This window comes from Hydractinia symbiolongicarpus, chromosome 3 (assembly GCF_029227915.1).
Source record: "Hydractinia symbiolongicarpus strain clone_291-10 chromosome 3, HSymV2.1, whole genome shotgun sequence".
NCBI classification, from domain to species: Eukaryota; Metazoa; Cnidaria; class Hydrozoa; order Anthoathecata; family Hydractiniidae; genus Hydractinia; species Hydractinia symbiolongicarpus.
The window spans coordinates 17,899,789-17,927,762 of record NC_079877.1 but is presented as its reverse complement, the minus strand read 5'-3'; the positions used below and the strand labels follow the sequence as shown (position 1 = coordinate 17,927,762).

Sequence of the window (27,974 nt, the reverse complement as noted above, 5' to 3'; positions counted from 1 at the left end):
AGAGTAGGGCAGAGTATAACTATATTTTGAGAATGGTGTCGGTATTCATGCTCGAGCAAGCCCAGGGCTCTTTCCGTCTTCCCTGATCCCTTGGAGCCACTGAAGATCCTGTATGAGGTTCTTTAACAATATCCAACATGTTTGTTGTATGCCATGGCATACAACAAAACCTTGAAGATGCTTACTTGGGTTTTAGGACTATACTCGCAGGCAACCAGCCCTTACTCACTGCCATTTCACGACTCCCGCGTCCTGCTGTGAAATATGCTATCATCTTCATAACATCATTCGTGTCCAACTTTGTGCTAGGACTTGAAATCCCAAGAAATCTCTTACCAACCATGGAATATCCAAATGTGAACCCGAGGTCCACGATTGTCTCGTATATCATATCAATAATCTCTTTTTGCTGTGGGCTTACGTTTGTAGACATGCTTTATTATATGATTTATTGCATTCTGAAAATGTCAATTTCGTTGTTGATTAAAGATTTTTGTTGAACCGCTGGTGCAGGCTGCTGGGTACTCGCGGGTCTCTTACGGAACAAATAGTAGGCACCTCCGATACATGCGAGGATAATAAGGCCTCCACCAATGTATATTCCACTTCTTGACTGTATAGAAGAGTCCCCAGAATAGGTTTTGACTGGAGGTTGTACAGCACTCTGTTGTTGTTTAAGATCTTCTTTCCTCTTCTTCATCAGTGCGGCTAACTTGTGCCCTTGGGCTACTCTCCCTGGGCGCTTCACTGATTTAGTAATGACCCTCTCTTCTTGCGGTTGTTCAGTGTTCATTTCTTATAAATCTTTGGAGTTACAAAATCACTTCCATTTTATGATGAAGAGCTTGTATCATTCACCAGTTCCTCCGCATTGGTGGAACTATGTTTGGACAATTTTGCATGGTTGATGGTATGGGCAGCTACCAACAGAAGCGCTAAAAATTTCCTGAATGCTGTATAGACGAGAATTCCTAGCTCGGTCATGCTCTCCCTGATAATAGGATCATTTTCCAGATCATTACGGAGAGCCTCGGGACTATCGAGCGGTATAAGGTTACCGATAGCTTTGCTATATAGCCCAAGGGCGTGAGTTGACAATGCCCTTGCAGTCTTCTCCCCTTTCTCATGGAGGTCGCGTTCAACAAATTTAGCATGTATTTTCTCAATAACCTCGGGTGATGCTTTGTCCAAAAATGTCTCGGCACATTTTTTTCCTAAGAGGTGTGGCTTGTTTTTGCGGATATCCTTCAAAGCCTGGCGTTTGTCTATAGGTTTTTGATCAACAGCCTCTGCTGGTGTATCTACAACATCAAATATCTCCGATAAATGGTGAGCCATGTTTATTAGATGTCTGTACCGATAGAAATAAGCAATGATTACTACGTATAGGTGGAGTATCGATATCAGTAACAATAACTCCATTTTTTTGCAGCTTTGTGTATGTGAAACACCACCTTCGGATAAAGCTGCAAATAAATTACTCTGATATGAATCGATAGCCTTTAGATTGGTTTTCATTTTTCCACAATGGCTGCGTGTTGGTATAATGTAACCGCGCGAGCTGTATCTCCCTACTGGGTGGGGCACCATTTTCTTGATATTTAATAGGGATTTTGTGATCGAACTCCCACTGCCCTCGGTTTCCCCAGCACATCCTGTCTCTGAATTGATCTTGGATATGACCAATGAATGTGCAGATACCGCACCCTATGTATTCGGTGGAGGCTATCTCAGTGTCTCTGTTTAGAGCATCGCGAATCCTATTTAGAATGAGGTGATGCATATATCCAGGGAAATCGCATTCCTTACAATGGCCATGCTGTTTCCCATGGTGGCATTTATTGCGTTTCCTTGTCGCCTTCATGCCGTCGAGGCATTTGATGCACCATTTTGTCCATTTGCCATTCCGTTGGATCTTAAAATTATCAAAAGATAAAGGTTTTTTACAGCTTGTACAGCATTTTTTGTTGTATATACTATCAGTATATACAAACTTTGGGACAAGAGTCCAGTATCCAGCTCTCCCTTCAGTGCTCCCATATATCTCAACCATGTCACTTCATTCTGCTTTTTCGACATGCCTTTGCACGAGAATTCCGTGCCATCTTTACCTTCGACGAAATAACATGGCGCCGTAGATTAGTGGTTATAGCTTTCGTACTCTGTGCGGGAGACCGGGGTTCGATTCCTCTTGACGGCGATTCAACATGGGCGAGTGAATGTTACCATAGCCCCGGGTTAACCCAAGCCATGTGAGGGAAATTGGGGAGATGGCACACTGTGTGGGCCGTTGGATGTTGCCGGGAGTTGTCTAGTAGAGCGTGGGCCCTACTAATTGGGTCTGCGTAGCTCAAAATGAGCATTAAATACTCTAGGACTCTCCATCTAAGCCATGGCCCCTCCTGGAAATAATAGACAGGGTATATCCCTCGATATTTGTGAGGCTAGCCATGTAAAATATGCACATCTATCTATCTATCTATCTATCTAACATTTTGCTGTGAGGGCGATAATTCTGGATCCGATGAATTCTTCTTTGAACAAACCTCCTGTTCTACTTGAATATTTATCGGTAACGAGCCAGTTTTTAACATCCTCATCATACTGCTCGAGTAGTTCAGTACGAGTAACATCACGTAGATTATCGCCAGAGCTTGCAAAATACGCGGAGTCCGTATCCATATAAATGTACTCAAAATCTCGTCGATCTACGTACTTATCCAGGAAGTCATAGTAAGATTCGAGCATCCGCAATTTAGCTAATTGATACACATATATCCCGCATTGGTACGCCCTATTAATGAAAACGCCTTGTTTACTCCGTCTTACTTCGTATGCGTCTCCAATTTCTTCTAAATCCTCCAAATATTGGGCTTTCATTGCTGCATCTACTACCTTTTCATCCTTTGTAAATGTGGTATTGTTATGTCTCGCAAGGTCTTCTATCATTTTGCTGTAAAAACTGTTGCCCTTCAGCTTGGCTGTATCGCCCGCAATACGTTTATCAGGGTTCTTATCAGCTTGGCGCCGCGCATCCGCTATTTCTTCCGGGAACCAAGCGAATGGTTTACCGCGTTTGTACTTGAGTATTTGATAGAAAGCCGTAATCTTCAACCCATGGTTAAGATACCACTTGATTAGGTCAGTACAAAGCAGGATCTTCTCAGCTTTCATCACTCCCAACACCTTTTTAGTGCCTGGGATACGTTTTCGCTCTGTCTTGTTTAAATACTCGTGCATATGCTGCGGAATTTGATTGTCAGGGATCTCTCTGACTACAAATAACGGGGACATTTCGCTAAATTTGTCGTACAGCTCAGTAGGCACTTCAATATCAACTTGAGCAAAACCGAATAGCGATCCATCAAGAATGTCTCGCCCCAGATCATCTATTTTTTCAGCAGGGTCTGCCATTTTTACCAGCTTCTCCTTACCACAAGGGAAATCTTGGAGTAGTGTGCTAGGGTAGAGCATATTGGCATCATACCCGAGTATTGCCTTGCACTTGTTTGGCTCGGTATATATATGCGATCTGATACCTGTTACATCCCTCTCGTAGTACCTACAAAATACTATTGCGGGACCACCTACCATGCCAGTTTGCAGGAGCTCATACGCCTCGTTCTTGGTACAAGATGTGCAAGATTTTTGAACTTGTTTACTATCCTCGCATCGGGCTTTGGTACAATGATCTTGACATTTATGCTTAAAGGGATCACCTGGTGCGTAAAGCTTTATATCCGAGTTCAAGCGCAATGATTTGTTCAGTACATACCGCATCGACACACCCGGAATGCTCACGGCATCCTTCAAAATGTCAATCTCATCCTCGTAGTACGTATTGCGGGTTTTTGTCCACGGCTTCGATAAATGGTATTACATCGGCCATATTGTATTCGGCTAACCAATCCAGCATCGTCACGCATTCTCTTTTAAAAAACTCATCCCGAGAAGCCTGGTAATCTTCGAGTGATAGGGTGTTTTTACCACTGAGAGTGCTATAAAATGCCTCATGATCTACTGGACCCACATGATTCAACATTTCGTAGCATGTTAGCCATTCATATGGAAACACGAGCTTCTCGAGATCACCATCCAATGATTTGCACCATTTTTCATAACTCAAGCCTGGCGCCAGAAAATTTTTTATATCGATGAATTTGAACCTCGAGGTGGTTAGAAACATGTAGTCGTTGTCTTTTTTTCGCCACTTTGATATTATCATCATCCGTAATTCGTTTGACAAAATACCGCTTGATCAGGTTGATATCGTACTTGCCACTATTAAACCCTATCACTGTAACCTGGTTTATCCATTCATGCCAAGCATTTTGGGTTTGTTCCGGGAGCATATCAAAATCATCCGGCTGGGGGTACATCTTTTTGACTTCTTCCACAATCCTCATTTGTCTCTGCTGCAATTGTTCGACGAATTTTTGCACAAGCACCTTTGTGTCTTCATTAATGATGAATGTTGGATGTTCCTGCAGACTATCGTGGATATGCTCGGAGATATATGTTAAATCAGACGTTTGCTGCTGGTTCAATGGTGCCAGGAGAGCCTCGAAATCAAAAACGATGAAATGAGGATAGGGTCGAAATTTTTTCTTCAATAATATTATACCCTTTGTAGGGTTTTCACACTATCATGCAGTGACAAGATTGTACCCTAGTTTTTGTATGTGGTCTTCTTTAAATTTGGTATGATTGAAATTATTTTTATCTACGTTGATTCGCTGCGGTTGACATGGACATCCGTGCCATTTTCAACCGTGGTATTCGTAAACTGTCTTTGTACAAGGATCATACCCATCAATCTTGTATACAGCCTTACTACCGTCGCGTATCACACGTTCTCCCCCATGCCCACAAAGAGCATGATGTATATGTCGGCCTGTTTGCTTTGATATGGATTCAATCCATTGGCATGCTGCGTAACTAAAACCTTTATCGGGATAGAATACCTTTTCAGAGCAACTCTGCATCCGCTCAACCCTATCACCTCTGCAAATGATCTTTGTCTTGATACCTTCGCATTCGTTATTCTTGTGTCGTGTTAGGTTCTCCGATCTGGTAAATCTTTGTGTACAAACCTCGCATTCCCAATGCTGAATCAATACATTCATTTTCTTGATATAGAAACAATGACCTCCCAACATACCAATGTTGATCGTGTCTAAGTCTTTTTTGTATTGGCCTTGTCCATATACGAGACGCCATGGGGCCTTGCCGGAGTTTGTTTTTGGTTCGAAGACTCTGATATTAATCTCGAATTTTTTAGCAATGCCCTCTAAGTCCACGATTCTCGTGGCACGTACATTCTCTCTCTTAGATTATGGTCCTCGTAGTACTCGCGGGCTAATTTAAGGGCCTCTTGCGTAATATGTTTTTCGCGTTGCTTTCGATTCTCGCGGTAATGAACGGCCAAGCATCTCCAAAAGCATAGGCTGTCCGTTCTTTCGTCTGTCTTGTCAAAACTATAAATGCACTTCTTGATGCGCAACCAGCCTGGCAAGGGTCCACATCCAAGTAGGGGCTCTCTAGTAGAGATTATCTTGACTTGTACGTGCTTGAACATTATTTTACCTTCATATGCCCCCAGGGTCTCGATAGTCCTAAGGTAAGTAGGCTTTCGTCCAAAATTCGGCATCTTCCAGATCGAGACGCTTCATCTCACATTTATCGATGAAAGCCTCGATTTCAGCCATGCTTGAGAGTGACCTGGAGCTCTTGGTTTTGTGATAATTCGCAACATCTCCACCGCCTCGGTAAATATCGCAGCCAAATGAGTATATCGCCTTCACACGCATGTCTACGTGTGGTGTGATTTTTCGCATAATGGTATCTGTCAATGGCTGGTTAAGGTTTTTGTTGAACCTCCATGTTTTGATGCGGTTTCCGTCTTCTATCATTTCCGCGTCATCGTTAAAAATATTATGGATATCCTCAATTACATCAGTATTGGTGGCATGCTTAGATTCTTTCCCGAACATGTGTTTGAGGTACTTAATTCCTTGGTATTCATCTTCGATGGTGACCCGTTGAACCTCATCGTGGAGAGTTGGTGTTCCTGAAAATTGATCCCTGGCTTTGTTATAATAGTAACTAACGGTATCCCGCACGCTCCTTAGTTGTTAAGTGAGAGCTTCGCGAGTTGCCGCTACTGGTGCCGACACGGTATTATATATTTTGCTGATTGCATTTTTGAAAAAATTCATCCCTTTATTATAGGTACATTTTATTCCAACCAGAAAAATTTTTGATTTGCTCATGATAATTTTTACTCATATTCTGTATACTAGATGATGTCATATATATATTATTATTTGTATTAATATGAATATGTGTTAGTTATTGGCCTTTATATATTATTATGTGTTAGTATCAGCATATGATTTAGTTTTTACTTGTTTTGGGATGGAGGTGATAGTGAAAATGGTGGAAGCGGGTTTTTTTAGGGGTGAAGGTGTGGAAGGAAAGAAAAGTACCTATAATCACTCCTTACTACTACTCTGCATCCACAGAAGAAATTGTAAAGCATGTGTGCTTCGATCTTGAGAATTCTTGTTTCGCGTGGATTCCGAACTTAAAGTGCAAAAAACGTGTTTAAAGATTATTTTATGGACATTCTAGACTTGGATCGACAAAAGGTGTACGGCAGCACTATTTCGACCTGAAAAGCATCAAATACCTAAGGACGAGTAAACTCTGACGAGTTCACTTCGGAGGGTGGATAAGACAGCTTTCTGACTGCGTGTGGAACAGCACATTTAATATTCATAACTGTCATATAATCTCTTAGGAGGCTTTAAAGTATCATCCAGCTTTTGCAAAGCATTAAACATTAACGAAGGGGCAAGAAAGCTGTCTAAAAATGCGAAAATGGTTGCTATGGGCGTTGCTGTGCACTTATTTTTGCGGTTGGTTGGAGAAAGTGCTAGATCGCGCAATAAAAACCGAAATTTGCCACAAGAACTACTTTCCACGGTATTCTAAGGTGAATTGGCTGTCAGAAAACAGGTAAAAGACAATTCTTGAAATTTAGACATTATTTGGTGGTGAACCACCTTAAAGGACGTAGTTTTTTTCACAAATAGTAGCTTTAAAGGGAAGAAAAAAAAGTCAGAAAACGTCTAGAAAATGTGAGAAAATATGTCAAAAAGATATCTTACAATGGTAGAATATAGAGCTTATTTGCACGAACTTCGGTAATATCGAAATTCCTTGTAAAAATTTTGCGGAGATTTCTTTTTGCAGATGGTTGCTTATTGTCGTTTTTCGCAGACTTAAGAATCTAAATAAGTACTTTCCGCAGGATTACCTTCAAGCATTTCGCAAAACATATTCAAAAAAAGGGCAAAAATATTTGGAGGGTAGAGTGAAAAAGTTTCGAACCCAAAACTCTGGAAACTCCCACTCTGGAAATTTTGTGGCAACCTCGATCCCGATCCTCGATCCAAAAAACGTGTTTAAAGATTATTTTATGGACATTCTAGACTTGGATCGACAAAAGGTGTACGGCAGCACTATTTCGACCTGAAAAGCATCAAATACCTAAGGACGAGTAAACTCTGACGAGTTCACTTCGGAGGGTGGATAAGACAACTTTCTGACTGCGTGTGGAACAGCACATTTAATATTCATAACTGTCATATAATCTCTTAGGAGGCTTTAAAGTATCATCCAGCTTTTGCAAAGCATTAAACATTAACGAAGGGGCAAGAAAGCTGTCTAAAAATGCGAAAATGGTTGCTATGGGCGTTGCTGTGCACTTATTTTTGCGGTTGGTTGGAGAAAGTGCTAGATCGCGCAATAAAAACCGAAATTTGCCACAAGAACTACTTTCCACGGTATTCTAAGGTGAATTGGCTGTCAGAAAACAGGTAAAAGACAATTCTTGAAATTTAGACATTATTTGGTGGTGAACCACCTTAAAGGACGTAGTTTTTTTCACAAATAGTAGCTTTAAAGGGAAGAAAAAAAAGTCAGAAAACGTCTAGAAAATGTGAGAAAATATGTCAAAAAGATATCTTACAATGGTAGAATATAGAGCTTATTTGCACGAACTTCGGTAATATCGAAATTCCTTGTAAAAATTTTGCGGAGATTTCTTTTTGCAGATGGTTGCTTATTGTCGTTTTTCGCAGACTTAAGAATCTAAATAAGTACTTTCCGCAGGATTACCTTCAAGCATTTCGCAAAACATATTCAAAAAAAGGGCAAAAATATTTGGAGGGTAGAGTGAAAAAGTTTCGAACCCAAAACTCTGGAAACTCCCACTCTGGAAATTTTGTGGCAACCTCGATCCCAGTGCCTGTAGCGTTTTTTGACGTCCTGTCCTCGTACTATTGACTCTAAGCATTTGACTTGTTAAGGTCATAGAAATTTCGGCGCTCTAAACATCTCCCAATTTTCTCATACATTGCCAGTGGTTTAGAGTGCTGTAGTTCTTACTATAATGTACGATACATCACAAAATGACTAGAAAGCTATTAAGGGTTGTATTTATTCTGGAATTTTTCAGTGTGTCTATAGGTAGATCAAGCTACAAAAATGCAGTAAAAAACGCTCTAACAAACTCTCGCCACTAAAACAACATCTTTCATCGAAAACGTCACGTCTACACTACCTTTCTCTGCATGTTTAATTTTGGGCTAATTTCAAGTCTGTTGTAACAGGGTCTAGAACGCGTTTCAACCTCATATCAAAAAACGTTACAGGTAAGATAAAAATGAACAAGAAGCCTTGTCAAGAGAAACTTTCCTCAGAGCAAAACGGTTAATAATCGACCCAAGGCTGAGAACTCCAATTTAAAAACAGGATAAATGATTGAATGATTGCGCAAAAAAATGTGACTTTTTGAGGCTTTTTGACTATTCCATTTCTTGAGTAGTTTTAGTTTGATTGCATCGTGATCACTAAAATATACATTTTTAACAAGGGCCTCGACATTGAACGTGGAAAACAAATTGTCATGGATATAAATTCGATCAATAAGTGTGAGCCTGAGATATGTGTTGGAGAGGTATATATTCAGAGATGAAAAAAATCAACCGCGTTCCCAGGAATTGGCCTGGAAACGCGGTTGGAAAAAAGTAATTTCCGTCACTCAATACATTAACATTGAAATCTCTGAGAATAACATCAACCGTTTCGAGTAAGAGAATTCTTACGATACAGAAGTAAAAAACTGACAGGACTTTCATGAACCATCCTCTTAAACAGCTTAAAAAATATTGCACCGGGAATTTTTACAATATTAAACAACTCTACTGTTTGTTTATGTCCAACTAAAAGACTGGAAAATCAATCTGCATCGTTGTTTGCAATGAAAGTAAAGGAGTCTAAGTTTTTGCCACACTGTGAGTTCAATGGTATAATGGTATCGGCACTAGAAATTGATTATGCTTTAATTTTGTTCTTCATGGAACTTCCAATAATTGTGAACAGCAGCGCGATCGATCCGGTGCGAATGTTATTTCCCACTTGTTGTATGCGAGAAAAGAAATAATTAAAAAACTGGGGTCGTTCTTAGTTGTAAAAACAATGATTTGAGTCTGGGGATATTCTTATTTTTTATCTGAGGTTCATGTTCTTATAACATTGTTCTTATATATAAAAAAACAGGGGTTAAAGGCCTGAAAAGTATGAAATATGGGCGAAAAATAACGCACTTTATAATTATATATACATTAATTTTAATTATATCTGAATAAATAACAAAAATTTACAGATTCACGCATAATTCTAAAAAGTAAAAACTGGGGAAAGTTCTAAAAATTTCATGATACAAATTCTGTAAAATTGACAAAGAAAACCATAGAAGTCGAGTTTCCCAGAAAAATTATGTGAAGTAAATACTATTAAATAACCAAAATAAGACGAGAATAAATTATATAAATATACATTAGTTTTATTGATGGTTCATTTTTCACAATTTAATGTTTGCAGTTTACTCTGTCAACATTTTTTGGAAATGCTGATGATGGCTGTGTTAGATTATTGTTGACCTAAAAAAGAAAGAAAAATACTATAAAAAACATATATGAAGAACTCAAAATAATCATTAATATGATATTGTTCTGTGCCCTATATATTCAAAGATGACAGGTATAAATGTAAGGTAAAATAACATTCTTCACCATTTCATGAAGTTTTGATAAAAAAAATCAGGTGACACTGAAACGCCAAATATTTGTGATGTCTGTCTTTCCCAGAAAAATACCTGCATGCACTATATGTATATATATTCCTATATAGTTCCTAAACCTGCCTAAAAGCATCCCTAAAATGTTATATTCAACAGTGACCAAGAGTACCATATTTACTCTATTATTACTTTTACCACCGGATCACTAATGCGGTGGTAGAAGTAATAAGGTGGGTTTAGCAGGAATCAAATATTGCAGGATATAGGTTGGATATGTGGGATAATTTATGGGTGAAAAACCGCAGTGGAGTATTGTTTTTAGTAAGACTCGGCAGTTTTTTAACAAAGTTTGCAAATACGAAGCATAAAAAGTGTAAATACACACAGGTTTACCTTAAATTTGTTTCAGGCTACATTTTAACGATGATAAAATTATAACACGACACTTATTTTACCTTCTTTATGTTAAACTTTACATGCAATAGTCCGTACATGAAAATGTAGCTTAAACCGGTCAAACTTTCATGAAAACTACTGCACCTTTTAGGCTAATAATCATCATTTTTGGTTCCCAAACTATAAGTCATTTGCTTGCTCACCTGATATTTTAAAAAAGGGCATAGGTTTGGTCCCTAACTATATATAAGGAAGGCCATTTTATAGTTGGGCAGAAATGGAATCGCGTAGCTTAAATAACAGCTTTAAACACTCTGAAGAATCGTAAATGTCAATCACTTTATCATAGCTAGGTAATAAACAAACTAGCTAGCTTAAAAGATACAGCAATTTTTACCTGGGAAGTCTCAGCGACCAAACATCCTGTTTTGGGCAAGAAACCTTTGCCTGTGGGACTTGGAACTCTAAGAACTTCGAGAAAATACCTCGCAGGAGGAAACCATGAATATCAGATTCTGACAATCTAAGATCTTATTGGCTAAAAAATCAAATAACGCATTTCTATTGGCTTTTAAGAAATTGAACAATTTCCAAGCCCATGGTAAATAATTTATCCTGGACACCAAGGCGATTTTAAAGATTCCGCCTTACGCGGCAGAAATCAAATATAAAATATAACAAATACAAAAATGAAGATATGCAAGACAACAAATGCGAATATTCTGCCCAGTATCTTTCTGAGCAATAATTTTTCGCTTTCTGATATAAACGGTCTTTTACACTTTCGAATAACACTAAATGCTGGAGCTAAACAAACATAACAGATTATTGCAGAAAAGTAACTGCGAATACCTTGCATATTGTGTATATTATAATTAAAATGAGCTATAAAATATTTCACAATATATATATATACATATATATGTATATATATTAGATTTAAATCCCGGTATATACAACTTAAAGTATTTTCGAATCTAAAAGACAAAAATAATTATATCTTGCCTTCTATAAAAACCAAATTAAGTAACCGTGTGACAGATAGTTTTTAAATAAAAATAAATCTCAATAATACAGACAGGATTGAAATCTAGGATGATCAAACAAAAATAAAATTAGCAGTTTTTTATCCCTACTTTTCCGCAGAAATACACTAAAACCATTTAAATCTCAAATCTACGAATCTTGAGAAGCAAATTCACTTAAAAAATACCGTCTTCTTCTTCATATACTGTTCACATGTTGGCGCAAATCATTTCGATTAAGATAGCAGGTTCTAAGCATCAGCATCCACAAGTGCTTTCCGACTTTGGTTCTTCCTGTGGCAATATGATGCTGTTGACTTCATTTCCCTTCTCTGGTTCTTTGTTTACATCAAGACCAGGAAGTGCAGCTGCAACACGACGAAATAACTAGCAAAGATATTTAAAAGATGAATAAAATGACTGATAAATTGCTGATAAAATAAATAGAAGCAAATAAATGAATACCTGTTTTACATTGTGTCCTGTTTTCGCACTGCTTTCGATAAATAGCACTCCTAATTCTTTCGCTCTTCTTTCACCTTGTTCCATAGACACCCTTCTAAAGAAAAATTTCATTAGTCGTCACAAATAATATCAATAACAAACTGCCACAGAAAACATTCAAACAAATTAAAAAAAAAAGAGACAATGGGAAGAATCTACCGAATGGGAAGCATCTACCGAATGGGAAGCATCTACCGAACGGGAAGCATCTACCGAATGGGAAGCATCTATCTACCGAATGGGAAGCATCTGCCGAATGGAAAGCATCTACTAAATGGGAAGCATCTACCGAATAGGAAGCATCTACCGAATGGGAAGCATCTACCGAATGGGAAGCATCTACCGAATGGGAAGCATCTACCGAACGGGAAGCATCTACCGAACGGGAAGCATCTACCGAACGGGAAGTATCTACCGAACGGGAAGCATCTACCGAATGGAAAGCATCTACCGAACGGGAAGCATCTACCGAATGGAAAGCATCTACCGAACGGGAAGCATCTACCGAATGGAAAGCATCTACCGAATGGGAAGCATCTATCTACCGAATGGGAAGCATCTACCGAATGGAAAGCATCTACCGAACGGGAAGCATCTACCGAATGGAAAGCATCTACCGAACGGGAAGCATCTATCTACCGAATGGGAAGCATCTACCGAATGGGAAGCATCTACCGAATGGAAAGCATCTACCGAATGGAAAGCATCTATCAAACGGGAAGCATCTACCGAATGGAAAGCATCTATCGAACGGGAAGCATCTACCGAACGGGAAGCATCTACCGAAACGCCAACCAACACACAATATGTTAAAGACACAAGAAGAATCACCGTAGTAAGGAACATTGAAGTGGAAAAAAACAATGATTTAAGGATTAAAAATTTCAGTTGTATGTTATTACCGCTTGTCTGTTAGGTCGGTTTTATTTCCGACTAGTATAATGACAACATCCTGTCCTCTCTCTGCTCTCACATCTTCTATCCACTTATCCACCTGTGCAAACGAGTTGGTACCTATGTAGTAACAATAGTAAAAAACATTATAAACTGTAATATAAAAACACAACCAACTTTAATACAAACAAATTGAAGTCGGAATTTACTTGATATATCATAAACCACAACAGCTGCCGATGAATCACGAATATAACTTGGTATAAGACTACGAAACCGTTCCTGTCCTGCAGTGTCCCATATTTGTAATCGCACCTGGTGTGTAAAAAGAGTGACACAATAACAAATATCAATTTCGCTATTTTATTGCAGTATTTTGAACACCGCATTATACACAACCTTAAAATGTTTGCGACTGAGGACTAAATATAGGCCATTTCTAGATTTGGCATAAAAGAACTAAATTTCACAAATGATCTATTAGAAGCTTAATCAGTTTTCGCCCTTCTTTATTGGCCGACTAAATAAATAAAATTAAATGTCAAAAGCTTATTTTAAATTTCAATATTGCAGTCAGATTTGTCATCTGAGATATTGTTGACAAAAAAACGCGATAGGATTGACAGTGAAAACAGGGTAATTACTTAAAATCGAAACCATGATTTTATTAAAAAGACTCCTAAAAGAATATTAAATTTTCGCGAGAACTTAATTTCACAAATTTTAGCTCTTCTTGTCGTCGCCTTATTTGTGAAAATTCAGATGTAGCTCATTTTTTTCCGAAATCTATTGGATAAAAAGTGGGCGTAAATTATTAGAATGTTGGATAATACACATACCGTTCTATCCTCGAGGTACATCGTTTTTGACAAAAAATCGATACCAATGGTTGCCTATAAATAATTTTCCATATTGATTCTATTTTATATAACGCAATTTAATCCTATAAACAGCAATTTGTATACTTTCCTAGCCCAAGTAATACAATTCTGAGATTTTGATAAAATATTGCCAGTTTAAATTCTCGTTACTCGTTTATTTTAAAACATAAACTCGAGGTATTGAAGTAGTCATAATTTTTAATGATTCCTGCTGCTAACTCAGTTGAGTTATTTTTTCAGTGACTATTGAGGAGGGCTTTGTTAGAAGACATGGAAAAAAGAGGTCGTTTACTACAATTTTCAAATTTAAGAAGGAGCGTTTCCTGTCCTAAAGATAAACGCAAAAATTTTCACAAATCATAAAAAATGCACGAGTGAAAATCATTTTTGAGTTTATATCTGTAAGCATACAACCTACACTCGCAGCACATGGACTTCAACAGAAGAAACTGATTTCCAAGCCTCATCCAAATTATTTCCAAAAATAGCTTACTTGGGTAATTTTAAAATCCCTTTTTGACAAAGCGTTTGATTCATTCAAAAAAGATATTCAAAAAGGTCATAAGTTGGGTTAAACGGTTACGTTTACAAAGAACTATTAGTTAAGGTTCATGTTTCATAAAAACAAATGCAAACCAAAAATAAATGACAGGCTAAGAAAAAATATTGTTTTTACCTGATATGTACTGTCGAAACTATCATACATAAAACGTGTGATCAGAGATGTCTTTCCAACTGAAAAAATTCACAAGTAATATTAAACAAGCAATCAAGCACAAGCGAGATGATCATCAAAAGACTTTGAAACAAAGACGCGATCATTTTGTTGGTTTGAAGATTGTTGGTAATGTTTAATTTATGGTTGTTTTACATGCGAATGTTTGAAAAATTATAAAAATTTCATAGGTTGATAAAATGAAAAACTTCTTCAAAATGTACTTACAACACAGGTGTTAGAAATACCTACCACTTTGCTCACCAAGAAATACCAGCTTAAACTTTTTCAAAGAATTTGAAAACTCTGTCCCCATTTTAAGCAGTTATTGAAAGCAATCCATGTAACTTTAATATAATGGTGAAGAAAGAAGTCGGGACAGTTTCGTAATTTGTTATATACCTGAAAAATGTAGAAGTATCAGTTTTTTTTCAGAAATAAACAAACTACAAAAACCAACAAACAAATAAAAAAAAAAGTTAGCAGTACTTCTTCCTTCCGAGTTTATTATTTTATGAAAAAAATAACACTATGCGATAGGAAATTTATCTGGCTTCAGAGAATATATACTAAAAGAATAAAGGCCCGCTTAAATGCATCCAACATTTCATCCAAAATTTTTGTTCGAATGTTGGATAATGTTGGATGAAAATTTGTTCGAATTCCGAAAGTTGAAAAATTCGAAATTTGCATAGCTATCATGATTTTAAACAAGTTATTGGATTCCGATGATGAAAAAACGAGGAAACTGTCTGAAAAGAAGAAAAAGAAAGAGGATATTTTACTAATACTATCCAAGAACTGATGATAGAAGACAGACAAGGGTTTCAGGAAATGTTCCGGATGGATGTGGGTGATTTCAAATTTGTACTGAGGCAATTTTTTGCAAAGAGTTGGTGGCACTAGACCGATTGAAGCAGACGAACGACTGGCCTTAACCCTCCGCTACTTGGCCTCTGGCGAGTCATTCAAATCACTAAGCTTCCAGTACTGCATTTCAATGAATGCAGTGTCTTACATCGTAAAAGGTTGCTGTAAACCTGTGGTTGAACGTCTGACAGCTGATTTTATCAAAGTTCTCGTAACGAACACGTTCGAAAATATGTTCAAAAATTCTAAAATTACGTAATATACTTAGAAAATCGTAAAATGCATCCAACATGAAAATTCATGAAAAATGTGTTGGGTGAAGCTGAAAATGTTGGATGAAAAGTTTGATCGAGATCAAACTTCATCCAACATGTTTTTTTTTATTTTTTTAATTTTTGAGAAATTTTGGTTCAACTTAAATGCATCTAACATTTATCCAACATCAAAAATTTGCGATGTTGGATGAAATGTTAGATGCATTTGAGCCAGCCTTAAGAAATAAAAAGAGTATTCTCAACATGGGTAATAAGTGTTCATGTATTCGTAAACAAAAAAAAAATCGTGCATTACAAGTTAACTTTTTTAGTTTGTGTTTATCAAAATGTATGATATGCAGTTATTTTCTTACTGAAAAACAACATCTCAGACAGATTAACAGAATTAAACTTTTATTTTAACATTTAAATTTATTATTACTTCTGTTTTTGGAGTAAAACAACATGAACACAAAAAACCAAAGAAAAGCAAATAAACAATTGTGTTTACCAAACTTTTAAACAACAGAAATGTTCACTTTAATTTAACAGTTAATTCAAAAAGTTACATCGATCATTTTTCTTGTAATATTTATTTATACTAAATTAGGGGACTGTTTTTTGTTTTTGTCAGATTCGTCATATAAGTCATAAAACCAGAGTTGTTCTGAATAAAGAAGACGGTGCAGTTCAAATTCGTAACGATAAAGCAAGAACAAAAACATCTAATTAAAAATGGCAAATTGGTGTTAAATATTTCTACAACGATTTGCTCATATATAAATTTGTCTTTACAGTTTTGTATTTTTTCTGTTAGACATGACTGCTAGTATTATCTGGCTGACTTTTAATTTCATCAGATTTGCTGCTTTCCCATCTCTTTGCCAACATCGTTGCTTCTTTGCTTACTTGTTCAGGTGATTTGTGCACCTCCTGCAATATTTCGGAATAATAGTCTTGAATATCTGCAATTAAAAATTAGTTTGATTATTGCAAATAATAATGTTTTTCTTGTTGTAGGATCATGTGTTATCTTTTAAACAATCTTTTCTTTATACAGAGCTTACTTCACTGCTTAATGAATCTTTCATGACTAAAAAGGACGTCTCAAAAACTGTGTCACCACTAGTCTAATAACAAAGAAGAAATGAAAAAAAAAACGCGGAATCTAAAAAATGGTGTGCATTTATTGAAAGCGATGTATCAATCTTTGCCATATTATTAATAATAAAATAGAACAGTTCTATTTTTATGTGACGATGTCTATCTAAAAAGCTTTGTAATAAATGTTGCTTATTAAATTAAATCAAAATTCTGGAAACAGAAATTATATGTTGTATAGTATATGTACACAAAATATGTTTACATTTCTGAGAACGATATTCCGAATTAATATGGAACTTCTTCTTACTTTTATAGCTTAAACTCGTATAACTGCGATCAGGTGATTTTCGAAAATATTCTAACTCAGCGGAACAAAGTTGTTCTTAAAGATGGTCTTGCCATCAATAAAACGGTTTTTGATTTTAAAGTAAAGAATGATTCTTTTCTCTGAACTGGATTCTTATTGACAGATAATTACATAAAAAACACTGAAAATATAACATACCAACCAGTGCAGAAAACAAGTTGCTATTAAAGACATTTATAACTTTATCCAAGGCTCTTTTTAAATCTGGCTGATCATCTGTAAGCTTGCCATGGTATTCTCTCAATAAAGCTAATGCTTCAACACAATCTGAAAAAAAGCCCAGATGTTAAGTTGATACTGTAGAATGATTTCAAATTAGTTTAACTGTTCCAATTTTTGTTAGTCTACTTATTTTATAGACTAATATATAAATACTGAAAATAAGTCAACACTGGCCCCTTATAGGTAAAGTGTCTTATTATAATAGTATTGCTGGTAAGGCCCATTAAGGCGGCTGAAGGAAGGACAATGAGAAAGCTCTGTCATATAAATTTTATTGACGTCAGCAAATATTTTATTGCACACTGTCCTTTACCAAAAAAATAAATTCCTAATTTAGCAAAAATGTTTTTAATATCTTACACAAAACGTAAATAAAACAGCTTGCAAGGTGTAAAATCTAGTTGATAAGAATTTACGACACTCACAATACCGACAGTCACAACATCTTATGTGATTATGTTGAAAACCTTATTTTAATCTAAAGTGTTGAAAAGAAAGGCTTGCAAGAGTAAGCACACATCCATGAAAATAAGTTCTTTACGCATTTTAAACATTTTTTTCCCTAATTGTCTATACAACAATATCAAAAAGCCATAGTTTTGAAAACATTAAATTTAAATCTCGAAAAATCATTTATTCCGTTGCCTATCATCCTCTCCCACAAAAATATACACTAAATGCAAAAATTCCTTTTGTCTGATGATCCTGCCCTTTACTAAACATTTAAACTGAAATGTCAAAAAAGCAATGAGCAAGGAGTAAATTTGGAATAAACAAAGATCATTATTTTGGAAAACATTGTACACGGTCCATTCTCACAAAAGTTTACACAAAATGTAAAATATGTCGGTTTTTAAAGAAACAAAAAAATCAACAAAAATCAGTTCATTCAGAATGTTTTAATTGCCATTACCCATAAATTTCCCACAAAAAGGTTGAAACACATCAAATTATAGAAAAATCAGTCATTTCAGTGCATACAGTACTTGCCCATTAGATTAAAAATATAAAAAAGAAAAACAGTTTCAGTGAGAACATTTAGTAATTTTTTTATCATCACCAAACACTTATTCCTACAAATTTTTTTAAAATTCTCAACAAAAACAAAAACGTGAAACCATGAGATTTTTTTCTAGTAAAAATGACATCACATAGTTTTTTCCCAACAAAAGTTTATAATCGAAATAAAAAAAGCCATCAGCTTACACAACAGCTTACAATGAAGTGTAATTCTACAAAAAATTGTTCTTTCAGTATATTGCATGTGGTCTATTTCCATAAATGTTTACACAAAATTTCAAATAACAGCGCTTCGCAAAACAAACAATAAAAACGGACCACCGTCTTCTCATAAATTTTGTTAACCCAGTCATAAACCCATGTATGTAAATTTCCAATCTAATGTCAATAACCCCTGTAAAAATAACTTGGCATTTTACACATAGGCTTACAAAAGTTTAACAGGATGTCAGAAACAAAACAATAAAAAATAACTTAACCCACGCACTTTAAATTCTACAAAATTTGTTCCACTTGTTATATTGCATGTGGTCCCCTTGTAAAGTTTACAGGTAATGTGAAAAAAATCATACTCTATGGTCATAATAATGAGTCGCACTAAAAGTTTAAGAAAGATTTTTTAGCTAGCTTGTTACATCCTAATTCGTGTTCAAAAAAGAAGAGAAGTTTGACTACTAAGGTAAGAGCAATAACAACATAAATCATAGGTTAGAGCTAGCTGAGACACCCAGTTAAATATACTTAGCTCGGGACACTAACTACGTCTATAGCTAGCCATTTATGCTTAGTAAAACACATATAAAGGAAAACAATAGCAATGTAAAAATTATGATATTTGCAGTTAGTTCAACAAACCAAAATTTTCTATTTCGCTGGCACATTTGTTTGGTAGCCAGCTAACAGCTTTATGCAGCATTTTGAATTTTAGGACAAATACATTAGTTACGTACCAGGGGACACATTAATTATGCAAAAAAAGTAAATTTCACTTTTCTACTTCTACTTCTACTTTTACTTCTCCATATATTCGTTTTTGAAACACTTTACTTTTTGCACTTTCTTCAACACGAAGGGACCGTTCTTTTGTTGTTGTTTTGTTTATCGATAGTAACCCTGTTCCAAATTATATATATGTTTTTTTAATCCACTCTACTTCTCCACTTTGACTTTTCTTGCTTTTAATATCTGCACTTTTTATGACTAAGGGATCGTCAAAAATGAGACATTTTTTATCCGCCTCTTTAGTTTGTTTGTTTTTACGCCAAGGGAACATTCTATTTGAATGCCGTTCCATTCAAAAGTAAAACTTAACAAAGACTATTGATGAGTTTCAATCCATTTTAACAGATGCTTTATAGGATTACTATGTTTTTAATGTGCATTTGGAGATATTACACAGGTAGAAGTCATTTTCATTCTGATTAAAAGAGCTTCATTTGAGCTTACACAGTATTTCTAAGCGCAACATTAGCATAACTTTGAAAATGTGATCTGTTTTATTCTATCTTGTTTTGAATTGAATTTTTTAAATATTTTTTTAATTTGCGAGCCATGAACAGTAAGATTAGTTATGCAGTTAACTTGAAGTTATTTAAAGTAACTGCAAAAAGTTTTTGATAATACGAGACCAAGAACCTAGTTAAAGCTGCTTTCAAATATTCTGTCATAAAACCTGTAACAATCTCAGTTTTTCTTGACTATTATTAGCTTTGTTTCTTTTATAATCTATTGACAAGTATTTTGTTAGATATTATGAATCTAGCCTATTCAGTACTTTGTTCCAAGCTATTTCTCTCTTGCACAGAACTACTGGGATGAATTCGTAACAAAAAATGTTATTTTTCAAGAAAATATGACATTTCATCCCATTTTTTGTTTTATTATGCTTCAGGATTTAATAAAGTTAATTTATTTAAAATTGGAGTAATAAGCTATGAGTAATAGCAGTCTGTAAGCAATTCTGTAACAGCAGTTTAAAGTCACTGCAGAAAGTTTGGGATAAACAAATTTATAAATCTAGTTAAACCTGCTTCCAGTTTTCTGTGGTAAGGCTTGTGACAAAGTATCTTAGTTTTTCTTGGATAACTATTTTTAGCTTTGTTCCTTTTATATTCTAATTAGAAATATTGTGTTACATACTATTAAGCTACTCATTGATAGATGTTGTTTTCAATCATTTTGGTGCATTCATGGAAGAAATGAAATGAAATGGTAACTTTCTGCTAAAAATTTCCCGAATATGTGACATTTCATCTCATTTTTTCTGTGTTAAAAAGCAAAGTGAAAAAAAGATAGCTATTACAGACTTTAGTTCAGGAGCTGTCACAAGAAAGAAAATCTTCAATTCTGAATATATAGTCTGAAAGTGTTACAACATCATCTTGAGGAATAGATTCTAGAGCATTATATATTTGATAAATGAAAGGCTTATTGTTCCACTTATTGGCTTATTATTATTGTAACTCTTATCAGTGTTAAGAAGATGTTATTCATCTAAGTTTCAATTTTATTTTCCTTGTTATGGTATCATCTTTCAATTTCTGGACTTCTTTTTCGGTGAGGTAATCCGTGTTTATATAAGAAACAAGTACTGAGTCTCAAGAACCAGAAAAATGTCATTTACTGTTTACAAGGGAAAACATCTTTCGAAAGTATGTGGGTCTTGTTATGCTTTCATCTTAAAATTTCTGCAGAAACAAAGGGCTGTATCTCTGTTTCTATTTACTTCTGTGGAACGGAGAGAAGCAGATTTGCAGATGTGTTAAGAAGGGAAGACCAGCGCAATGAAGTCTTCCAGATAGCAAAGCAAATGAAGAAGACTAATCAAGATGTTGTAGGTGAGAAGTGTATACGTAATGATGAAGGTGTTTTGGTTAGCACAGAGGAGGAAAAAAGGGTAGCTTGGAAGAATTATTATCAGAGGTTGCTTAACACTGAGTTTGATTGGGATGAGGATAAATTGTCTGATGATTATGTTGTAGAAGGGCCAACCTATGCAGATCAAGACAGAATGGGTAGTGGAGGCTATTAGGAAATTGAAGATTGGCAAGGCTGCAGGAGTATCAGGTATTGTTGCAGAGATGGTAAAAGCATCTGGATATATTGAAGTTGAGCTTATTACAAGTCTTTCTAATCAGATTATAAAGGATGGTGCTATTCCGAGTGAGTGGCAGTCGAGTGTAATAGTGAATTGTTACAAGGGCAAGGGTGATGCAATAGAAAGAGGTAACTATAGAGGTTTGAAGTTGGTTGATCAAGTAATGAAAGTTATTGAAAGAGTGATTGATAAGTTACTTAGAGAAAGAACTGATATAGATAAGATGCAATTTGGTGTTTGTTCCAGGGCGTGGCACTACAGATGCAATATTTTTACTCAGACAGCTTCAGGAAAAGTATTTAGGAAAGAGAAAGAATCTCTATTTTGCCTTTGTAGATTTAGAGAAAGCTTTTGATAGAGTGCCACGTAAAGTTATTTGGTGGGCTATGAGAAAATTAGGTGTGGATGAGTGGCTAGTTACGATAGTACAGTCTATGTACACCAATGCTAGAAGTCGTGTCAGGATTAACGATTCACTTAGTGATGAATTTAGTGTAAATGTTGGTGTACATCAGGGTTCTGTACTTAGTCCTTTGTTGTTTGTTCTAGTCTTAGAAGCGCTGTCGATGGAGTTCAGAACAGGTTGTCCATGGGAGTTATTGTATGCAGATGATTTGGTTCTCATAGTAGAGTCGATGGAAGAATTAGTTGAAAAGTTTGAGAAGTGGAAGAAAGGACTAGAAGAGAAAGGGCTAATGGTAAACACAGCAAAGTCTAAAGTCATGATTAGTAGCATTGCAGCCAAGTGTGACCTTGTAGTTGGAAAGTGGCATTGTGGAGTTTGCAGGAAAGGGATTAGTAGTAACTCAATTTTTAGTTAGCAAGCATTGGGTACATAAGAAGTGCAGTAGTATTGGTGGAAGGTTGAGAGCTGACATTCAGTTTGTGTGCAAGCGTTGCAAAGGTGAGATTACAGAGAATGAAGTGTTTCCAGCTTCAATGATGTACAACAGTGGCTCGTTAGAGATAGTTCCGAACTTCTGTTACTTAGGTGATATGTTGGGCAGTGAAGGGGGTGTTGGAAGAAGTTTACTTGCAGGATAGGTTCTGCTTGGAAAAAGTTCAGAGAGTTACTTCCTTTGTTGACTAGCAGAGTCTTGTCAATTGAGTTAAAAGGTAGGTTGTATGAGGCCTGTGTAAGAAGTGTTATGTTGTAAGGTAGTGAGACATGGGCAATGAAGCAGGAAGATCTTGACTGTTTAGAAAGGAATAATATGAGAATGGTTAGGTGGATGTGTAACGCCAGTCTGAGAGACAGAAAGAGTTCAGATGAGCTAAGAAGCAGGTTAAGTATCCGTAGAATTAAAGATGCTATCCAGATAAGAAGATTGAATTGGCTTGGAAAAAATAGAGGGGATAATTGGGTAAGAAAGTGTAGTGACTTGATAGTTCCTGGGGCAAAGGTTGTAAGGACAGACTTGATACAGAGGAAGTTGAGTTTAGATCTAACACAGTCTAGATCAGATTGGAAGAGGGTCAATAATATACCCCGTACAAACCATGCTAGCATGGAAAACGGACGTTAAGCCGAGAATGATGATGATGATGATGATGAACGGGACCAACATAAACCTTGACCCAAACCTTTCTACTTATGAGTTTGTAAACCATTTAAGATAAATAAATGGACGTTACAGAACATTGTTTAACAGGTATGCGAAATGTCAGCACGATGTACGACATTTTTGTACATGTCCTTATGATATATCATATTTTTTGCGTATACTATATATATATTCCTTAAAGATATTTGCACATGTGGGACATAGACTGCACAGAAAACATTAAAACAACACAACATTTTTTATGAAAATAATATTTTAGTTTTTTTATAAGTGAAAGGAGAATAACTTGCTTCTTAAGCTGCTGAATAACCTTTGAAACAACACCATATTCTGTACAACTTTTGAAACAGCAAAGAATAATTCTTGCTGCATAATTTTCAAAACAGCACAAGAAAACTTCTTGCTGCATAAACTACTTATTTTGCTAAACAAGAGAACAAATTTATTCATTTTTTATAAAATGAGAAAAATTATTAATTTTTTTTTCGCAACAAAAAATTAGTAATTATCTGCATGCGTGATGTGAAAATACACAGAAAACATGCTTGTCGTAACACTCTCTCCGTTGTAGAGACGGTTATTGAACACTTTTCAGCATGCAAAGTGTTGCGCACCTAGCCTTTTCATTGACTAAATTGTGGTAGAACGAGGTGGAAGAGCGACGGAGTAATAGAAAATTACTTTCATGCAAAAAGACTTGCATTTTAAAGTTATGCTGCAAAAGTTTTTTCTAAAGTTTTGTTAAGTTATGAAAAAAAAATCGCAATAAAAGGTTCAAAAGGATAATATATTTTTTTTTGAAAAGTCTTTTAAACAAAAAACCAGCAATCAAAACAACAGTTTCATGCGCGATTTCTTTCGCATGTTTTGTTGAAAAAGAATAGCGTAAAGAAAATGTTAAGAAATATATTTTTAAAACGAACCAAGTTTGAAAGATATAAAAAAACACGCCAAAAAACATTTCTTAAAATAATATAGTTTTTGCGCAATTTATTTTAATCTTTTACGTAGATAACATATCATTAAATTTCACTATTTGCGCTAATACCTAAGGGGATTTTATTTTTAAGAAGTTTTAACAATGAAACTTGCTATGAGAAAATAATTACAGTATTGTTTTATTGCGAAGCTTTTGTAAAATCACTCGCAACATAGCTCTCGCAAAGATCTTAAAGTAATGACGATAAACAAAAGATTAAAAGACTTCTGACTTGCAGGAAAGGTGTTGTATAGCGCGTATGCGGAAGGTTACATTCGGACTGTACTGTAGCTACTTTATTTCTGGTCATTTCTCTCTCTACTTTGCGTAATTCGTTTCTGCAAATTACTTTGCTTAACAAGCATAAAAGTGAAAACAAAGATTGCACATTGTGCAAAAAGCCAAGAAAGAAGTCAAGTTTTGAATGCATGTTTCATTTATGTGAATGTTATCATAAAATTTTGTGCGTAGATAAACATAAAACTTATTGTGAATAAATGTTGAAACCTAAATCTCCTTCACGTTTTTATTGCGGATTTTGTTTGTTTTGAACATTTTCCTCAGTGTCAGCTTAGCTTGTGTACATTTCTACCTCCAAATGTGTGAGCGCATCGAGCACTGCGTAACCACCCAAATGTTTTATTTTTTACAGCGATCAAACAAATTATATTCACAATTCTAAAAGGACTATTAATACCCTTTTTGAAAACATAAATCCAACCATTTTTGCTGTTTTGCAAGTTATTTAACCTTACCATTATTTTACTGTTTGTTGATTAAATGTATGCGTCAGCCATAGTGTTCCATTGTCGAAATCAGCAAATAAAACAAATCAAGTTAGTGATAAATTTAGGTTAGCATTGTTTATCGCTATAACTTTATCGCTAACCAATTTTTAATTAGCAACATTTTATTATCGCTAAATAGAAATGTATTGTTGTTAATTATAGCTCGTTATCAAATTCCCTGGAATCGTCACAAATATTAAAAAAAAGTATATAAATTAAATCAGGGTTCAGACAAAGGCTGACAAAATAAATTCTGAGTTTCCCTGAGTTTTTGGTCGTTTTAAGGCATTTTTCTCTGAAACTGACCTGGTTTGGTACCTTTTTTCCCTGAGCAAATATAAGTAAAAAACGTTAGATGTCAAATATAAATATTGTTACTCTAACAAATTGTAATAAACAAAATCAAACAATATAAACATGAGCTGTAAGTGTAATAAACAAAATATGGTTTGTAAAAACTTCTCAATTATGGGAAGAAAACATCAGTCAGTTGCCAACAATGAGAATTAGAAAACTAAAACAAAATATGAATGAGTGCAGTAAAAATTACAGTATCTTAAAAATGTCTTCCGCAGGGACAGGGATAGTTAATAAAAAGAAATATCATACAACATTTAAGAGTTTAATAGAATATGCGGGTTAATGGATGGTGTATAAGACTCATTTTAAAAGCTCATTTACCAAAATTAAATTTTCTTTCTTTTTTCCTCGAAAACTTTCAACTGTTCGTCCAACTGTCGGACCATATTGTTATTGCTATAGGCTTACTTTCTGTCCACCTTGTGGGACAAAGGCCCATGGGGAAGATAGTGCTTCCAGTTATTGTCTCGTAGTCCTCTCACTAAGCGGAAGAGTCATGGAATAGTTGTCATGTACCTGTTGAAGTGTTCCAGCCTGAAGTTTTAGCACCAGTTTGTAGAGTGTTGTTGAATGCACGGAGAGTTACAAGTACCAATGTTTATTAATGATGGGATCTGAATTTCAGAACATGTGTCAGACAACTCCTTCAGAAATTTTAGATTAACATTCAGACCATCCATTGACACTTAATCATTTTAGATGGGTCAAGTGTTTCTGCTGATTTGTTGAAATGTTCAATAAGATCAGCAGATGTCACTTGAACAAGAAAACAGTACATAACTTGCCATAACTAAAATATCAGAGCTGGGGAACATCAATAGGTAAAATTATAACCTATTTAAGAATCTTAAAGATCACTTAGATTTAAACAGATTTACTCTTCGGCAGGTAATTGTAGGGGGTGTAATAGCAAGGGGGGTCGATATTTTTGGAAAAGATTAAAAACAGGGGGTGTTAACAAATGGGACGAGGTGGATTTTTGTAGAAATCCATAAAATGGGGGGGTGTCATTACCAGGGGTGGGGGGGGGGGGGGTGGTTAGATTTTTTTAGATTTAGGTGGTTAGATTTTTTTGCGCTAATTTCGAACAATTATCTCAAGTGGCAAATGTATTCGAAATGGTTTGAGTACGATACCCTTGTATTGCAATAATAATCAAAAGAACATAACAGTTTTTAACAAACATACACTGTTGTATAGACATAAGTTTTATTAAAAGACGTTGTTCCATTTTATTTTACCTGCAGAAAGTGATATTTTCTTTTAAAATCCTTAAACGGGAGGGGTTGCTAATAAACAGAGGGGGTGGTATTTTGACAAAAACTGCTAAATGGGAGGGGTGTTAATAAATGAAAATGGGTGGTGATTTTTTTCAAAAATTGCAAACCCCCCCCCCCCCCCCCTACAATTAGCTGCCGAAGAGTAGGGTGTAAATAGGATAGAAGAAAGACAAATCAAATGAAGCAGAGTTATGAGTGTAATTTTATGCATATAAATAAATTTTTCAGATGCTCTAAGTGACGAAGTACATGAATATACAAATAAAATGAGTCATTAACCTCACCCCAAGGTGTTTTCCTTTTAAATGCGACAATCAAGAAAGAGAAAAATAGGCAGGTAACATAACCAAAAGCATGTAACGAATAACAATGGTGATGAAAACTATAGGTTATGCGCATTTTACAAATTATGTGAAATCCTCCTTCATTCAATTGAATGCGCTACACTTAGGTTGCCAAGCTACAACACTTTGCATTCAGGGAAAGCGTTCTGTTGGGTAAAGATAATGAAAATTACTGCTGAATGATTTATTGTAATAAAATTGGTTTTTTTATGCAAATAAATGAAAATTTTAGAAATAATGATTTTTTTTACGGGAGTGCTCAAACAGATGTGGGAGGTGGACCAGAATCTGCTAAGTAATTTCTCTCGGCCTTGCTACTGCACCTAAATTTTGAGTCGCATTTACAATCCTTTTTATCTTATATGAAAAATATGCTGTCTGTAAAGTCAAGCTTTTAAGTTTATAAATTAAAACTTTTATATTTAGCAATATAAACTTCCTTTGTTTCAAAAAGGAATATCTGCGCAACACTTGGCAACTCCTGGCATAAATCAAATTAATCGACAGAAGATCCAAATTGGCCAATCACAATTCACAAGCTGGGTTCGTTTTCTTTGAATGCGGCATTGGGCATGATTTCAACAGCTCTAAAGATGTATCTCCTTGTATGTAATACATCCTTGTTCAATTCCCATGAAGGTATCGTACACCTGATTTAGGTATAGATAGACGACATTCTTAACCTTGTAAATTCTTTGGTCGTTTTATACGAAAAAATATATTACTTACTTACTAGCTATGCATATCATCATACTTACCTAATCAAGAATTTTCTATACTACTGTATTTAGCTAGCTTCATTAATAAAGAGTTCTTTAAAACTTTGCATCCAGAAAGCTTATCTATTATTTACATATGAAGAGCAAAGGAAGCATATAATTTTGAGAACATAATATGTAATAGGTTTAGCTACCTTCTTTTTTGACGCGGGTTGTCATTCTGGGCGAATGTGAGAGTTATCCAGTGCATATAAAATCGGACCCAAAATCGGACAAAATACAATCTACCTTCTGGTACGCTGCTAACCGTTTAGCTGGGCGCTATAGGAAATTATAGGAAAACTATATAGCTGAATTCTCGTGGAAGAATCCACTAAATCTTTCATTAAAACGATGTAAGGGATACCAAACAAAAACATAAAACACAGTAATTTAAATTT

At 35.3% G+C, this 27,974-nt stretch overlaps 2 protein-coding genes across 2 annotated transcripts; both read right to left on the bottom strand.

The window, feature by feature from the left end:
- Positions 1-11,264: 11,264 nt before the first annotated feature.
- LOC130636060 (ras-related protein Rab-6A-like) lies at positions 11,265-15,213 on the bottom strand. The gene is made up of 7 exons (XM_057445648.1): positions 14,818-15,213; positions 14,527-14,585; positions 13,809-13,862; positions 13,179-13,284; positions 12,978-13,089; positions 12,037-12,130; positions 11,265-11,958 (listed from the first exon to the last, which is right to left on the bottom strand). The coding sequence occupies exons 1-7, from the start codon at positions 14,879-14,881 to the stop codon at positions 11,830-11,832; spliced, it is 618 nt and encodes a 205-aa protein (XP_057301631.1). The 5' UTR covers positions 14,882-15,213; the 3' UTR covers positions 11,265-11,829.
- A 1,165-nt stretch (positions 15,214-16,378) lies between these two features.
- Positions 16,379-27,974, bottom strand: LOC130636061 (disks large 1 tumor suppressor protein-like). The gene is made up of 3 exons (XM_057445649.1): positions 27,729-27,974; positions 17,299-17,427; positions 16,379-16,654 (listed from the first exon to the last, which is right to left on the bottom strand). Exons 1-3 carry the CDS (start codon positions 27,751-27,753, stop codon positions 16,503-16,505), a joined length of 306 nt encoding a protein of 101 aa, XP_057301632.1. The 5' UTR covers positions 27,754-27,974; the 3' UTR covers positions 16,379-16,502.